Source organism: Anabas testudineus, chromosome 16, assembly GCF_900324465.2.
Source record: "Anabas testudineus chromosome 16, fAnaTes1.2, whole genome shotgun sequence".
Lineage (NCBI taxonomy): Eukaryota > Metazoa > Chordata > Actinopteri > Anabantiformes > Anabantidae > Anabas > Anabas testudineus.
Genome location: NC_046625.1, coordinates 14,429,705 through 14,446,306, shown reverse-complemented (window position 1 = coordinate 14,446,306; position 16,602 = coordinate 14,429,705). Strand labels below are relative to the sequence as shown.

The 16,602-nt window shown below is 40.8% G+C and overlaps 2 protein-coding genes across 3 annotated transcripts; both read left to right on the top strand.

Moving 5' to 3' along the window:
* Positions 1-618: 618 nt before the first annotated feature.
* On the top strand, positions 619-3,264 carry pigv (phosphatidylinositol glycan anchor biosynthesis, class V). Its single transcript, XM_026369962.1, has 3 exons — positions 619-967; positions 1,160-2,323; positions 2,417-3,264. The coding sequence occupies exons 1-3, from the start codon at positions 899-901 to the stop codon at positions 2,702-2,704; spliced, it is 1,521 nt and encodes a 506-aa protein (XP_026225747.1). The 5' UTR covers positions 619-898; the 3' UTR covers positions 2,705-3,264.
* A 1,382-nt stretch (positions 3,265-4,646) lies between these two features.
* Positions 4,647-12,759, top strand: zdhhc18a (zinc finger DHHC-type palmitoyltransferase 18a). 2 transcript variants are annotated; one of them, XM_026372550.1, is made up of 10 exons: positions 4,647-5,245; positions 5,410-5,570; positions 5,844-5,993; positions 6,739-6,876; positions 6,969-7,020; positions 8,440-8,542; positions 8,630-8,742; positions 8,851-8,956; positions 10,183-10,253; positions 10,968-11,098. In XM_026372550.1, the coding sequence occupies exons 1-9, from the start codon at positions 5,013-5,015 to the stop codon at positions 10,222-10,224; spliced, it is 1,098 nt and encodes a 365-aa protein (XP_026228335.1). In that variant the 5' UTR covers positions 4,647-5,012; the 3' UTR covers positions 10,225-10,253; positions 10,968-11,098. The 2 variants fall into 2 exon arrangements, with proteins under 2 accessions (XP_026228335.1, XP_026228334.1); XM_026372549.1 differs by lacking the exon at positions 10,183-10,253 and having other exon boundaries at positions 10,968-12,759.
* Positions 12,760-16,602: the final 3,843 nt, after the last annotated feature.

Here is a 16,602-nt window from a genome sequence, read left to right as displayed (position 1 = left end):
TTGCATGTTCTACAGCACTACAGCTATCAGTGAGTTATTTCACTAAGTCAGTCTACACAGTACAGGATTTGTGTTTTTATAAACCTGTTCAAATGGTGCAACATCAAATTTTGAAGACAGAATAAACCAAAACACTTTATACATTATGATGAACATGTGTATTTGATAAGAACGTGTTAAGCACATTTAAAACATTATTGACACATGTATTAGATTCTTATATTCATCTTAAATAGCCAGAGCCAGACAAACTAGACTGGAGAGATTAAAGAAACCAACCAAGCAGAATGAACAACAACACACTTGCACCACTTGAAAAACCAGTTCATGACGCACGATGGAGCGCCTCCTGCTGGAGAGGGAGAGAAACGATCCACACGTCAATTTACAGACGTGACAATGTCATCAAAGCCAATGGAAAGTTACCATTTACAACTATAGAGCTAAACCATCAGTCACAATCTTTATCTGCAGCATATACCTTTTAAAATTGTAGGAATAGTTACAGTGTGACTGTACGCACGGGTTCTCACAGGACCTAAATGAGCTTTTATTTTGAAACAGTTTCACGGCTACTCCGGAAGTGGAAGTGTTGTTCGAAAGGAGCGCAGCTCACTGCGGGATGAGGATGTGAGGACAAAGGTCGCACCTGAGCGACAACTAACGCTGCGTAAACACGCGTGGATGTCCAATAAAACACACACCCTCTTCAATTTTTTTTTTCCTCGAACCAATGCAGACGCAAATTTTGCAGAAACTCACACTGACCGATTGTTTGCTTTTCCCTGCTAGCGTGGTCTAAGTTTGATAGAAAATACGACGGATCCAACACTGTCGCTGCAGAGACGATGCCCAGGCCCGTTTTAACCGGCTTCTTCAGATTTTGTCCGTCCCAGCAATGACCATGGATGTCAAAGCAGTTCTGGAGTTTGCCACACTTACCAGGGGCCTCTCACTGTTTTTGCAGGTAAGTTGTAGCCAAATCAGATGCTGTGATTCAAACTGTTTACTAATTTAGCTTCTCCAGTTTCTAGCTCGGTGTTACCATTAATGCTTACTATGTGTCATAGATGAAGTAACTTTAAACATGTGTGGTGTGTTTCTCTATACAGCAAATATTTGGATGCATTTTAACATAATATTATCAAATGTTCTTCAGGTTGTGTTCAATGCTGCCATCCCTGATCATGAAGCTGATGCATTCAAGCCCCCTCGGACAGAGGAGCCTCTGTACTTGGACTCTACGGTGGAGTGGTTGTTGGGTGGCCTCTCTCACTGGGATGCTGAGCATTTCCTCTTCATCGCAGAGAGGGGATACCTTTACGAGCACAACTTTGCTTTTTTCCCCCTCTTCCCTGTCATCCTTCGAGGCCTGGCAGAGACCCTGCTGTGGCCCCTTAGCAGCTGGCTGAGCGTGCGTGGTCGTTTGCTGGTGGCCGTTGCCCTGGGAAACACGGCCCTCTTCCTGCTGAGCGCGGTCGCCCTGCATGCTCTTAGCAGAGCAGTCCTCCAGGACAGGCGTCTTGCTCTGCTCTCAAGCCTTCTCTACTGTGTCACACCCGCCAATGTTTTCATGACTGCTGGATACTCGGAGAGCCTGTTTGCAGCTCTCACATTCGGTGGTCTGTTTCTTCTGGAGAAAGGATTCACCTTCAGAGCCTGCCTGGCCCTCAGTATAGCCACTGCAGCACGGTCCAATGGGCTTGTTAACATAGGGTTTCTACTGTATCTTCCATCACTGCATGCCATTTCTCAGATTCGTGTATACCGTTCAACAACAACGGGACACAGTAAAGTCTTCCATTACGTTTGGGTCATCATTCGTTTCCTGCTCACGTCGCTGTTGGGAACTGCAATAATTGCCCTTCCTTTCTGTGCTTTTCAGTACTATGGGTATAGGACGTTTTGCACGCCATCCGTCTCTCTGGAGAGGATCCCCCCAGCTCTTCTGTCTCTGGCTGAACGGAAGGGCTACAGGGTTCCAGATGAAAATGGTCCGCCACCCCTCTGGTGCATGAGACCCCTCCCCCTGCTTTATTCTCACATTCAGGATGTGTATTGGGATGTGGGCTTCCTTCGTTACTTTGAGCTGAAGCAGATACCAAACTTTATTCTGGCTCTACCTATGGCTACCCTTGGCATAATGGCAGTTTATGCCTATTTTCAAGCTAATCCAGAACTGTGTCTGAGACTTGGACTCTGGGAGACAGGTGTAACTAAACTGGACAAACCAGTGCCAGGATTCTTCAACCCCAGAGCGTTTGTGTATGTTGTACATTCAACAGTACTTTTGGTGTTTGGGACATTGTGCATGCATGTGCAGGTAAGGAAATCATATAGTCTTATTAATCATTTAAACATCTGTGTGAGATACAAGTTCGTTTCCTCTCATTCCTATTTTACTTTACACTTCTAGGTTCTAACGAGGTTCATGGCCTCCTCTTCTCCTGTACCCTTCTGGATAAGTGCTCATTTGCTCCTTCTCAATGAGCCTCTTCTTCATCGAAGGAAAACATCAAACCCCGGTCCACAGCTACAGACCCATTCCAAAAATGGATGCAAGCACACACCTCAAAACCCCCTCACTGCGCTGCTGCCACACTTTAAAGCCTGTTCTCCTACCACAAAGAGCATCCTGGGATACTTCCTCTCTTACTGGGTGCTGGGCCTTGCACTGCACTGTAACTTCTTGCCATGGACATGACTTCAGATATTACCCAGAGCTTTAAATGATACCTTTCTATGGAGGACTGGTCAATATGTCACATTTTAAATTAGATTAATCTACTCTGTGTTTTTAAACAACATCATTATGTTATTTATGGGCCAGTAATTGCTAAGTTGTTCAGTGCAATAGCATAAAACATTTGTAGTTGTCACATTTATTTTAAATATAATAAAGGAATCCCTGTGACTTTCATTTGGATAAATAAATAAAAGTAGAGTAGAGAACATGAAATCTTATCATTTTCATGTTGCCCAGTCCTACATAGGTATTTACTTTACATTAGTCATGCAATAATCAACCAATCTGATTTGCACATCTTAGTCAAATATGTCAAATGTACAGTCTACTTAATGAAACCCTCGTAACTTTGGAAGACTATAGTTGTACTTGAAAACAATATTTCTATTTCCTGCTAAGTACTGTTTGATGCATTCAGTTATTGTTTACTCCGTCTGATATTGCACTGCATGTTTGGATAAATTATTCTTCTAAGTTATGGTTGAGGTTTCAAAATAATAAAGATTTTGTTGCAGTAATATAGTCCTTAAATAAAGGTGATGGTGGTGGTGTTTTTGTTTCCAGAGCAACATTTTAAACCACATTAAAACATGGGCTATATGCTAATTGTTACACAAAATCTGTGTAGAGCACATTTTATGTATTTAAAGGGGGTTGTCTATCATGATTGGATAATTAAAAGAAGTATGTTACTACCACTAGAGGTTGCTATTATTTATGAAGCAATTTAATGTGACACTGCCCGTGATATTTCCAATTTTTTTCTTTAGGGCTATGAAAACTCCCTTTTAAAATCCCCAGTAGGTTGCTGCCGTAAGGACGCGGCCCTCTAAGCGGGAGACTGGGGTTCAAATCCCGGCTGTAGCCCACCTCCAGTAGGGGTCCTTAGGCAAGACCTTGTTACACTTACTCTGCCTGCCTTTGTACCTTGTAAGATGCTTTGAATAAAAGCGTCTTATGATGTAATGTAAATGTGCACACAATCTCCAAACAAGCATGTAATTAATGTAGGTGTTTTCTCTGGTAAACCATGTATCTACTTTAAGATTGTATAGCATTACACTCGTTATGTATCACATTAATAGTTTGAACAACTGTACAGAGGTTAAACAAATAAAAGCCTGGATGGTGGCGATTATTTAAACATTATTTCTTTTGGCCCGACTCCTGAAACAGTAACTTATCACCTTTTAAGCACAGAAATCACTGAATATGATGAGAACTGCATTATGGCTCCTTAATTCTTCAATTTATCATCGGCTGTGGATGTGATGACGGATTTATTGCCAGTTTAGTTGTCAAAATAGACTGAGAATGTTGTGCATGATGAAATACAAATAGAAAGCTACCGGTTTGTACAAATAATGTGACTGACTGTGAGTACTGAGGAGAAAATGGATCAGATTACAGTGGTATAGGTTTACAGGGGTCTTGGTTTGCCAGTCAGGTGTTGACAAACAAATCCTTGTCTAGGACTATTAACAATATGTTCTATTACTGCATTTACTGTAAATGGTATTTATGTACCTTACACTCACCCATGTATCCTCGGACAGATAAAAACGCCTGACAGATGGGAGTACTTAGGGTTTCAGTTTATCGCCAAAGGACACTTTGACACTTGAACAGGAGGTATTGACTCTCAGTGTCCTGAACCAGGTCAATTCTCATTTAGTTTAAAGGTAAATGTCACAGAGTCCATTAAATTCGAGCCGTGTTAAACACAACACCTACTGCTAATTGTGTAAATCCTAATGTGTCGTCACAGGGCAGACCCCGCGGTTTACCGCTGATTTACAAATCATCTTCCCGCATAAATGTGGTCTTTGTGCTCTTATAGATCAGCGGAGAGTTCCTGTAGATACGTCAACGTCGTGACGCACGTAGGCTGACGCACAGAGAAAAGGGAAACGTGAACTGCCGCAAGAAGAGCTTGAGCCGAATCCCGTTTGTTTGAGTTTAATTCTCCATAAAAGACAAATTAGTTGAACAAAATGAGTAGTAATATGTACGAGTGATTTTCATTTAACTGTCAAAGATGGTGGTTAACCTTGGGACAGCTCGAGAAGGGATTCATTTTGTAAAACACGGAGAAGAATGCCTTTTCTGGTACGTTAGCTAGCTAGCGTTAGCTTTCAGGATGAGTAACTGAACGCTAACCGAATATCAGCTGTACGATGATCGAGTCTTAGGAGCGCTACGCGTCGAGAAAGAGCTCTGTGTGTGCCTTTAGCTACCTCCGAATCGCGCTGACACTGTTTACACGATGAAGAACTGCGAGTACCAGCAGATCGACCCGCGGGCACTGGCGGTGTCGCCCTCGTCTGCACTGAACCACACGGAGAAGAAAGTGCAGCGGCAGCTGAGGAAATGGGAAGTGTTCCCAGGGAAGAACAGATTTTTCTGCGATGGACGGATCATCCTGGCCAGACAAAGCGGTGTCCTTCCTCTGACACTGGGCCTTATAGTTGTCACTTGTTGCCTTTTCTTTGTAGTCGAGTGAGTAAATAACTGCAGCTGTGATTTGTGTGATTGTTTCCTTTGGTTATTGAATGCATCATGAAAGGTCACATTTTGTTGAATCCATTTATTTAATGAGGCGTTTCATGGCAGTGTGCTTGAGTAATGTTGGCACTGACTGAAACCACTCGTTTCTTTTCTAGTTGCCCATTCCTGGTGGAGCATCTCACCGTTTTCATACCAGTTATTGGTGCGGTGCTTTTTGTGTTTGTGGTCATCTCCCTGCTGAGAACCAGCTTTACTGACCCAGGCATTCTACCCAGGGCCACCCCAGATGAGGCTGCAGACATAGAGAAGCAGATAGGTAAAGCAAAGCTTGCAAATGCATACCCACTGTGGGACAGATGAGGTAAAAGAGCTTTGCCATATGGGGGAATCACTGGGGGACATGTTTGTCACAGACATGCAGACATGCACCTAAGCTGCTTACTCTTTATCGCAGTTAAAGAGCACAAAAGACAGGCATGGCTTTGTTTGTGTTTATGTATCCCTTCCCTAATAACATATTATTTCTTCTTTTGTAAACTGTTTATATCAAATGTGTGAATCTCTCCCCATATACTTTGTACATTTTAAGATACCTCAGGATCCTCTACATATCGCCCTCCTCCCCGGACCAAGGAGATCCTTATCAACCAGCAGGTGGTAAAACTCAAGTATTGCTTCACTTGTAAAATGTTCCGCCCTCCTCGGACCTCCCACTGCAGCCTTTGTGACAACTGTGTGGGTAAGGATATGTTGTGAAGTTTCCACTTTTTGCAAGTACCGGTATACTAATTTGAACTTAATACCACTGCCAAAGATAATATGCAGATTACATTAAAGGATTTCATTAGTTTAGACTCATTCAGTTCACTATCCTCTAATACTAATAGCCTCCAATGCTGTATTGGAAGTTAGTGATACCAAACGGCCAAATATAGAAAACAGTATTCATCCTCTTACATATCTCAAATCAACTGACTGTAGGAGAACTATACGAGTAACAGTAATTAACAGCAATACCTATTTTCACAGTGTTTAATTATTTATTTTTTGTTTGGTTAAAATTCAGCTTGGTGTTGGTGTTTCTATTTACATGTCTCTTACAGTGTGAATGGTCCTTAAGCATTAGGTAATATTTTGGCAGGATAGAGCAATAAGTTTGTGACTGCAGAGTGTCTTTGTTTCCAGACCTAAAGGTCTGTTCCGATATTTCAAATTATAGCCATCATACATAGAACGGTTGTATTGGATAGCTATAGCTTGTACTGCTGTACTTAATTAAGTGGTCTTTGGGTACATATGCAGTAGTCTGTGTGGATGAATAATTCCTGGTACCACCTTGATTTAATTCAGACTGATTTAATTGATGTCTGGTCTCAGTTTTACATATAGGAATATTTTAAGTAAAATTATTTATATTCCTATTTAGCTATTAAACATGAATACATCTAATGTCTAGTGTGCATGCTGTTTTTTTCCATCCTCAGAACGATTTGATCATCACTGCCCTTGGGTGGGAAATTGCGTGGGCAAACGCAACTATCGCTTTTTCTACAGCTTTATCATCTCTTTGTCTTTTCTGACATCTTTCATATTTGGCTGTGTCATCACACACATTACCCTGCGTAAGTATTAACACCCACTCAGTCGCTGTTTGATGTCCCTGTACTGCTATGAAGAACTATATCGAGATTACTGATTATTTTTTTCCCTTCAGGTTCTCAATCTGGTAAAAGCCTTGTTCATGCCATTCAAGAGAGCCCTGCAAGATATCCTTTGTACAGAGCACATTTTCACACACTCAAACTGTTTTTAATATAGATTAGATATCTTTTAAAATTGTTATTGTTTACTGACAGGAAATAACTGGTTACACTGTTGACGAGGCATTTCCCACTGCTGCTCAGCCTAAGCCCACGATTAATAGGATCAGGGAGTTAGCATCCAGCAAAGCAGTGCTTTTAGGCAGATGGCTCTGCAGTAGTAGGTTTGCTGCCTCATGTTCTTGTGAGATGATGTCAGTAGCTGGACAAATATAGACTGGATGACTACAGAGTGGCTCAATTTGTTATTCACACGTAAGATGAGGTTCATTTCTTATGGTAATCATGAGGTGTATGACGTTATGTTGTCATGTTTTGATGCGTTTGTGTTGCTAAATTTAGAAAAATGCATACACTCCCCTTCAAAAGTATTAGAACAATGAGGTCAATTCTTTTATTTTTGCTGTAGACTCAAAACATTTGGGTTTGACATCAAAAGATGAAGAAAGGATCTGCTCATGATCTGAAATGTACAAACTCATCTATGTAACACAGCGGAGGTGATGTTGTGGCTTGGGCTGCAGGAAGGTTGTAGACTGGCCAAGTCAGCATTTTACCTGCTAAAGAGGAGACTGAAGGGAGTAACCACCCAAAACGAACAACAACTGAAGGAGGCTGCAGTGAAAGCCTGGAAATGCATCACAAAAGAGTAATGCAAAAGTTTGGTGGTCAGTGGGTCACAGGCTTGATGCAGTTGTTGCAAGCATTAATATTTGTAACTAAATATTTAAATCTAAGTCTTATTCACTTTAATCTATTTTTAGTCTGTCTGTTCTAATACATTTCCTCACATGAAAAATGGGCGGGTTCAAACAATCCTACTTTTTCCAGTACTTTTGGAAGGGAGTGTGGATGACAGTTGATCTAGTTATCTCATTGAGAAGATGATCTAATTAGACTTTTTTAGCAACAGGTATCACAAGTTTTAACATTGTGATTCAGAAGCAGTTTTGTGCATATTGTGAATGTATTTTTATATATAATATATATATTGTAATTTTTTTTTTATGTCAGAGTCGTATGTTTATATAGCTCAGGCACATTTCTCAACAGCAGCTATAATACTGTGTTGAAAATACTCTGCTGAGAAGTGCATGTGCTTGAGGGGATTTTCGAGTAAGCATCTGGAAAACACGTTGATATAGTCCTTTAAGGTGCAGAGTATTAGTATATTAATAGCACTAGCAATATTATAATAATAGCAATAGTGTTATTATGGGATATAATGGGAGTCTGCAAATAATTGATTCATTGTAAGCTATGAACGTCTTTTTAGAGATGTACAAATGTACAGATGTTAATTCTGTTACTTTAATTAATCAGTGATAATGGTGATGTTATCATGCCTTGACTCTTGTCATGTACTGTGGTGGAGTTGGTGATTTGTTTCTTCTCCATCTGGTCTATACTGGGCCTCTCAGGCTTCCATACATACTTGGTGGCCTCTAATCTCACTACAAATGAAGATGTAAGTACTTTTACTCTTATACGACTCGGGTCAATTTATGATTGTCAAACACCTCTTGGGTGCATACTTTCTGTGTTCATCATACAGATAAAGGGCTCTTGGTCAAGTAAAAGGAGCGCAGACGAGTCTGGGAACCCATACAGTTACAACAGCATTATTACCAACTGCTGCGCAACATTATGTGGCCCCATGGCCCCAAGGTGAGCAAAGCCTCTGCAATTCTCTTGCCCTGCATGATATGATTTTTTACAGTACAAGTGCGGTCCACATTAAAGTGCACCCTAACAATCCTCTGCTCTGTCCTCTAGTCTGATTGACAGGAGAGGTTTCCTGCCCCCTGATGAGACGATACCTGCTGCTTCTGCTTCAGAGATAGAGCTTCCTCCGTTTGCGGCCAAGAATGACGCGCACATGGTAGGATGAACCAGATTGTGGTCCCTCCCGAGCCCTGACTGTCCCGTACTGTAGTGCCTGTGTTGTTATTGTCCTCTTGAGTGCCTTCTCCATTTCGTATTAATCGTCCAGTGTTCCAGTTTCGGCAGCTCAAGCAGAGTTGAATGGTACCTTGAATTTGTGCCTATTGTTAAGAAAGTTGCATATTTTACATGTTTTGTCTACCAAAACTGAAGTAATAATAAACAGTCTGTTAGCTAGTCATTACTAGGATTCACCTAACAATGGTTTGAAACAGACACCACATAAAGCCAATTGTTCAAAACAGAGTGATAAGCTAATTAGAGCCAACATTCAAAGAAAACCTCTACTGAAGAGATAATGTATCATCATGCAACATGCTCATATTAAACTGCTGTATCATCTGTTACTCTAGCTTTTGAACAAAAAAACGTTTTTTAAAGTCACTTGTAATGCTGTTTGGCATCATTGAGCAGTTGATGAAGTTGAACGTGCACAGCGGGAAGCGTAACTGTTTGTTCAGGTCGCTGCTGAGTTACTCTGTCAGACTGCTGCAGTTTTGTTTTGGCTGTTATGTGCTGTGGGACAGTGCACGATAACTTTTGCACCTTTTAATATGATTTCACTTGTATTTGTTTGCTTACAGTTTTTAGTAGTTCAGCATGTTGCTGTGTCTACCTCCTTACTACTGTACTACTGAGTTTGTATGTTGTGGTGAAGGTTTATGCACAGAAATTACTCAATTAGTGACTTTTCTTATTCACACATGAAAATGGTATTGGTTCTTATTATTTTCATTTGTATTTTTTCTGCCAGCACTTTATCACAGTTCATGTGTTACATGCCTTAAACGGATACTGTCAACATATCAAATGCCTTTGTTTTATTAGGTTTATTGCTTTATTTTTCTAAATCTACTTTAACATCTATTTTAACATATGTTTTACTAATCTAAAAAGCATAAGAAGTGTTTTTTTATGTGTTAAATAAACATTATTTTTGGGATTTTGGTGTCTGTTTTGAGTTTACTTTGCTCCTTCATTTATTTTACTTTGAAGATTCTAGAGATGTTTTTTTATTTTTATTTTGAAAGGCTATTCTATGTTTTTTCCCTCTAGGTACACGTTGTTGAACTTTGTTATTTGGAATATTTCTCTTGCATGCTTGTAACCTCCGTTGGATGATTTAAGACTCAATCTTGTACTATATCTATTCCACCCTGCTAGGAGGAGAACTGTCAGGATTTTTCTTTATCCTGCACAGCCTGAAGGGCACTGCTGCATGTAGACAGTTGATGGTAAGAGTAGGGCTGATCGTTTAACCAATCACAACATCTCTTCGCTTGCCATCCACATTGTATTTTGGTTTGGTGTTGTCATCAACACATTTCTCTTCTAAGAAATTAATTCTTTTTTTGTATGTGTGCGCGTGTGTGTTAACTCTGATGCAGTTGGGGCAGATCTTGTGATTGGTTCAGAGTGATGGTGTATTCTCATACTTGAATGCGCATGCTTCACTGCCATTCATTCTTCCTTTCATTAACGTTGGCTCACTCACTCAGTACTGGACAGAACTCATGTTTGAAGTCTGATGATTTGTCTCTTTGCCCTCTTCATAGTTAGATGAGACCTTTTCTCTCTTTTGTCTGGGGCTTTGTTGTGCATGCACGGTGACTGCATAAACTGGACCTCCTACTCTTGTCACATCCAGAGGAACCACAGGCTAAAGCAGCTTCTCAACACTCATCCAAATATGTCTTCCGTGTGGTTGCCTTCTAATTGCATTGGCTGCATCTAACTCACTCCTTCCATGCTTCACCATATGAACTTTTTGACAGTGCTGTTTGTGCAACCATTGCTTTCACTGTGCTTGATGACTCCAAAACTAACAATTCTAATCACAGTGCTTAGATGTTTTTCCTGATTTTGCTGTTGGGCTTTCATAACGCACACTGCTGATGTGGCCAAATTTCTCCACTTTCTTGACTTCCATGTTTCTCCTTTTCACACAGTGCACCCAGAGCACCAAGGATGTGCTGGAGAGGATGGTCCACTCCTCAGACTTTCATGGCATGTGCCCTCCCGGCACTCCAAAGACCACCCCCCTGGGCATGGAGGCTTCCAGCACAGCGCCACCTTCCACAGAGCCTTTATCCCCAGCTGGGTGTTCAGCTCCTTGGCCCCCATTCAGCAGAAGCAGCAAGAGAGACTCGATGCACTCTATCAATCCAGCCTTTCGACTTGCTTCCCCATCCCCTTCGTTGAGCCACGCTTCTTTAATTCTAGGTGATGCACCTGACATTGGCTTTATTCCACTACCATGAATGCACCCATAAACCCTAAGAGAACAGAAGGAGTCATAGTAGACTTTTTGTGCTGCACTCAACACTGCTCTGTTCTCCCTAGAAATGCTTCTGGCAACAAAGAGACCATTTCATACTGATGTTGCTGTTTGCTTTCTCAAGATGTCATTCTGATGAGTGGATTAAGAGTGAGGGTTTTTTACTGTATGTTCTGTGAGTTGTATTAACAATGTCCCGCTGTTTCTGTCCTTCAGTATGGAGGCAAATCTTAGTAACACTCGGAAGCACAATATAGAGATATTTTTTTAAGATCCCTTTCTATTAAGACACCCACCTGCCTCCACACCTTCCAGAGAACCTCAAGCCATACATCACAAGCCGCTGTGTTTAAGTTCCTGCTGATATCTTATGCAAACGGGTCTTAAAATCTGGGAATGCTCACTGTTTGAGTGGGGATGCAAGACTTACTGAAACAAATGTTTAGTTTTCCTCAACTGGCATTGCTGTGGACAGTGAGCCATTTTGAAAATGATTATTTTAGGAGCTAGCATAATGTCGTGTCCCCTCAATTTCCTGTCATATAGATCGGTGTCACTGGGTGGATCCTCTTTGAACAGCATTTGGATAAATGGATAATCATTTTGAAGAGGGGATGACGAGGTGCAGTTTTTATTTTTACTGTGTGCACATCAGACTTTTTTTTCCATACTGTCATCAGTTCTGCATGTACATCATACGCTCTTAGGTGAATGACAAATAGCTTCTCTCCTTGTGAGTTGTATCACTTTAGGAGACTATAATTGAAAGATGATTAAAACAAGCAAGACAGTGAATTTGTTGAAAAAAAAAAACGACTGAATACAAATTGATTAAAATGTCATGAAATGGCATTTCTCAAATAGTTCCTCTATGTGTTGTATAATGTCAACTTTGTGGTTTTATCTGATTAGTCAAAATCAGGATTACAGTATTTACATTGACGCGCTGTTTCTTGTTATTGTGATCTGCTGGGATTCTTTTAGTGCAAGTGGGCTTCTGTACATTACCTGTCTTGAGTGTCTTGAGCAGGGTAATGTACTAGGAATGTTCATGAAGCCTCGTGCAGGGCAAACTTTTCATGGCTGTGACCTTTACTGCTCTTGCAGCATGAAACCTAACCCTCTGTGTGCAATGGTGGAGTCCAGTTTCTTCTGAGTAAGAAATTGGTATGTGCCACTAGGGGGCAGGATGTGACTAAGCATTGCAGCCTAGACAGAGGATAACGTAGTAGTAACATGAAAACCATTAGAAGAAAAGCATTTCATGTGTTATTTATTTTTTTGTGATTGAGCATTCAAACTGTAGCTACATAGGTTGTTTGTGAAGAACCACTTTACCGCAGTGGGTCGTTCGTTTCTCAGTCTGCATCAAGAGCTGTAGGTTGTGTAGAGACTATTACAAGCAGAGCTTGTATGAACAAACTTGTATTTTTTAGGATGTAACAGTGGAACTGTAACATTTGGTCAGTAAAAATGAGTTTTGCTGATTTTCTGTTCTTTGGCTCTTTTTTTGTCTCACCCCACCCCCCACCCCCCACCAGACGCATGACAAATTGTGATGTGGAACATGTCAGAGTTTTGATAAGGTAGTTAAGTAACTGTCATGTTTAAGTTCACAAACCAGAATATGTACAGCATAATATCGCCCAAAAGAGAAATGACTAAAAAGAGATGCCTTTGCTGCTAACTTCATCTCCTCTGAGGTGCACTCAAATAAGATTCAGTCTTTTGGACTGTGACTAACAGTTTTTCTTTCCTCTTGTGAATAGCCACACAAAATGGACTGTCATCTTTCAGAGTGTGGTAAATTGTTTCCTTGGCATTGCTAACAACACAATGTCTACTCTGTGCCCAGGCTTATACATTTTAAGACACAGTTTTGTCTGTAATTATTGCAATTGAAAACTGGAGAAAAATAGCTTTAAGGTCAGTGATCACAACGGATTGACCACAGCAGCTGGGTTTAGACTCTGACTGCCCTTGAGCTCAGCTGTCACTTCTATGTGCAGAGAAGTGAGAATGTTGCTTTAAGGTTGTCCATAAAGCACATTTCTTGTGCTTTAAAAAAAAAAGTTTTTTTTTCTGTTGAAGGGTACATGTGACAGCTGGTCTCCTGTATGCATTCAGAGAGAACACATCGAGGACTGGAGCCAATGTAGTGATTTTCCCCTGTGGGGATCTATAAAGTGTTATCTGATGCTATTAATAGGGATACGTATTGTCTAATGTTTCCTAATGTGACAGAAGTTACTTAATTTGTAAAAACTATAGATCAGGTTTGGAGATGATTTAAGAAGATATTTTTACTTCATAACAGCGGCGACAGTAGCTCAGTTGAACCCCCAGCGTTAGTGGTTTGATTCCTCGTTCCTCCTGGCTACTTGTGGAGTCCTTGGACAAGACACTGAAACCCTATAGTAGCACCAATGTGTACTCTCTGACAGCTGTCCAACCGCAGTTTCCCCACGGGGATCAATAAAGTATGTCATTACTATTATGGAATTAGCTGTCATTTTAATTTTAATCATTTTTAAATGATGATTTGATTAGAAAAGAGATGGAAAATTAGACTTTCGGAGAGAACGAGATAGTCGAAGACAAACCTAAACTCTGACTGGATTCAGATACAGAATACCGTTCATGAAGGGCACATTACACAACAGAGCAGCATATTTGCTGCAAGTTATGAAAACTTTAATAGGTTTTTCAAAATTTGAATGTTTCTGTTACCTTATTTGACTTTAAAAGACTCCTTGCTGAGGCATGTCAGTAGTGCAACCTGTAAGCTAACATAAAACAGATGCTCACATTTTTGGCCCAGTGGGGGAAAAAGCTTAAACATCACTACCTTGGCCTCTGTGCTGCATTTCAACCACAATCCTCCATCAACTACAAGACTAAAAAACGTTAGAGACACGAGAAAAATCTGAAAATGAGTTGAGTTTAACAACGTCAGTAAAGATTCCACGTTCTCAGTGTGTACTGAGTTTATTTGTCAGGGTGTTGACGTGAATTATTTCAGACCTTTCTGGCTGCAGGGGATTACTCGCTTGCTGGAGTGTATCATGCCTTTTAACCCCAGCTGCTGTAGCACAGAGACACGACAGGCCACCCAGTCACAAGGGGGTGAGTTGACTGCTTTACTGCTGATTTTTCAACATAAACAAGCCACTTTTGGCTCCCCTGTCATGTGTGCAGCCGTGTGTCACACTCCCACAAGTCTCTCCTCATGGCTCGCTGGTCCGACTAGTGCAAAAGTAACTCTGAGAAACAAAACAGGTGACTCACAGTCAGGACTGCTATCAGCATCGGTGCAGCTGCAATTTCTCCAGCTAAACGTGTTTCTCTGTGTGCCGGACAGAGAGGTTGGACATAATTAACCCTGCACTGAGCAGAACGAATCAGCTGCCTGGAGGCTGCAGCTGCCAGCAGGCATAGTTTGTTACCTCTGCCAGTGAAACATGAAGCAGCTGGACACTGTGGTGGTTTGAATGTCTGAAGCCTGGATTTAGAACTGAAATACACCCAAACTATTATTTTATTTTAAGGTGAATGTATGCTGCACAAATCCCGCAAATGTCAAACTAATGTATCTCTAAATGCAGTAAGGATTTCCTAATAGAGTATCCATGGCAACCTGGTGACCGTGTTTCTGTTTGGAGTTTGGTCAGTACTTATCCATACTGTATGTTTGTGCACTGCTTTTCCAGGAATTACTCTGGGTGTAACAAGGGTGGATTTGATTATCTGTGTGTTTGGGCATGGCAGCGTATGGAAGCCTCTGTGTGAACGCTCAAAAAGCCCAAAAACCTTTTAGTACATTTGGTTGGTGTTGTATTAGCTTTGATGAAGGAAGGCAATTTGGTGAACGCGAGGTTTCACGTCTGACTGTGCACCCGAGCGACATCATTTCGTGCATACCTTTTGCTTTAGGCTGCCACTATCTTGCAGATGCAACAGCATGGATCAAGGATACAGTCTTGATATATGGAACCTGATTATTACCCACTATCCCAAATATAATAAATAAAAAAAAACTATTCCACTTTTTCCAAGATACCATATCTGCTAAACTGTAACATTTGCTGTTTGAATATTTTTTCAGTGCACTAATTAGATTAGATTAGAGAGTGTCAAAGTAAAAACAAAACATGATAGCCCAGTTTATGGCAGTGGAAAAACGGCGGCTGTGTGTGGTGAAGTGGAAAGAGCTCCCCATGGAAACCTGAATATGTGCCATGGAGCTGGATTAGCGTACCAGGGTACCACAGAATCAGACATGATCGCAGCAGCCATTATCACACACTGTTTGAAATGGCCTCAATCAATCGGATGAAAAATGCATGCTGGTGAATAATTTACAAAATAATATTTTTTTTTGTGAGAATCAAATCCAGGTCTCTTGTATTTTCAGGAAAATATCATATTTGTTGATGTAGAATGACTTTTCTTTATAATGAATTATTTTAATTGCTCAGTGTAGCTAGTTTGACTTAAGTAAACAATCCAAAAACTACATACAGCATTGATCATGTTGTGTCATAGCCAGTAAGTGCTGCTAAACGTCATGTGCATGGTCAGGGCTTGGGACAATAAAGCGAGAAGTAAAATGAAGTGGGACAAGGTGATGACAGATAGCACAAGGTGAGTCACAGAGGCATGGCCAGACATGCAGAATTCCCCGCATGTTTAACTTATAGCTGAAAGCACAGAACAGCTTTATGAGGTGGGAAAAGGTTAAATGTGCCATATGTTTATCTATGTTGCTTAACCTGAAGTTATGTAAAGGGGAGAAAGGTAGTGAAGAGAGGTGCGTTGCAGTAAAACACAGGTCACGAGGGGTTTCATAGTTCAATAAAATGTTTGAGACTTGGAGATGAACGGTTTGTTGGTCTAAAACATGGAGCACAACAACTCATCCTTCTGCAGATTGGAACTCCGAGCAGCTTTTGGCCATGTGTACCACATGCCTGCCTCGTGTCTGCTTTCACTTACGGCACAACATAAATCTCAACGCTTCGCCACAAAGTCCGGTTTGTTTTCGTTCTAAAGCTCGTTTTCTGTTTTTTTATGATCAATATTCACAAAACACCTGCCATGAATTTGGAAATCCCTGCATAAATATATTAATTTAATTGAGTGTGCTTTGTTTGTTTGATGTCATAAATTCTTTACAGCTCTTGGATCCATCCAGCTGATCTTCGTTGACCCGTGGTATGATGGCATACACTTATGTCTGACCCCATAATCCTTCCAGAAGAAGGATTAAAGAAATCTGGATGACGATCTGAAAAACACGCTGCTAA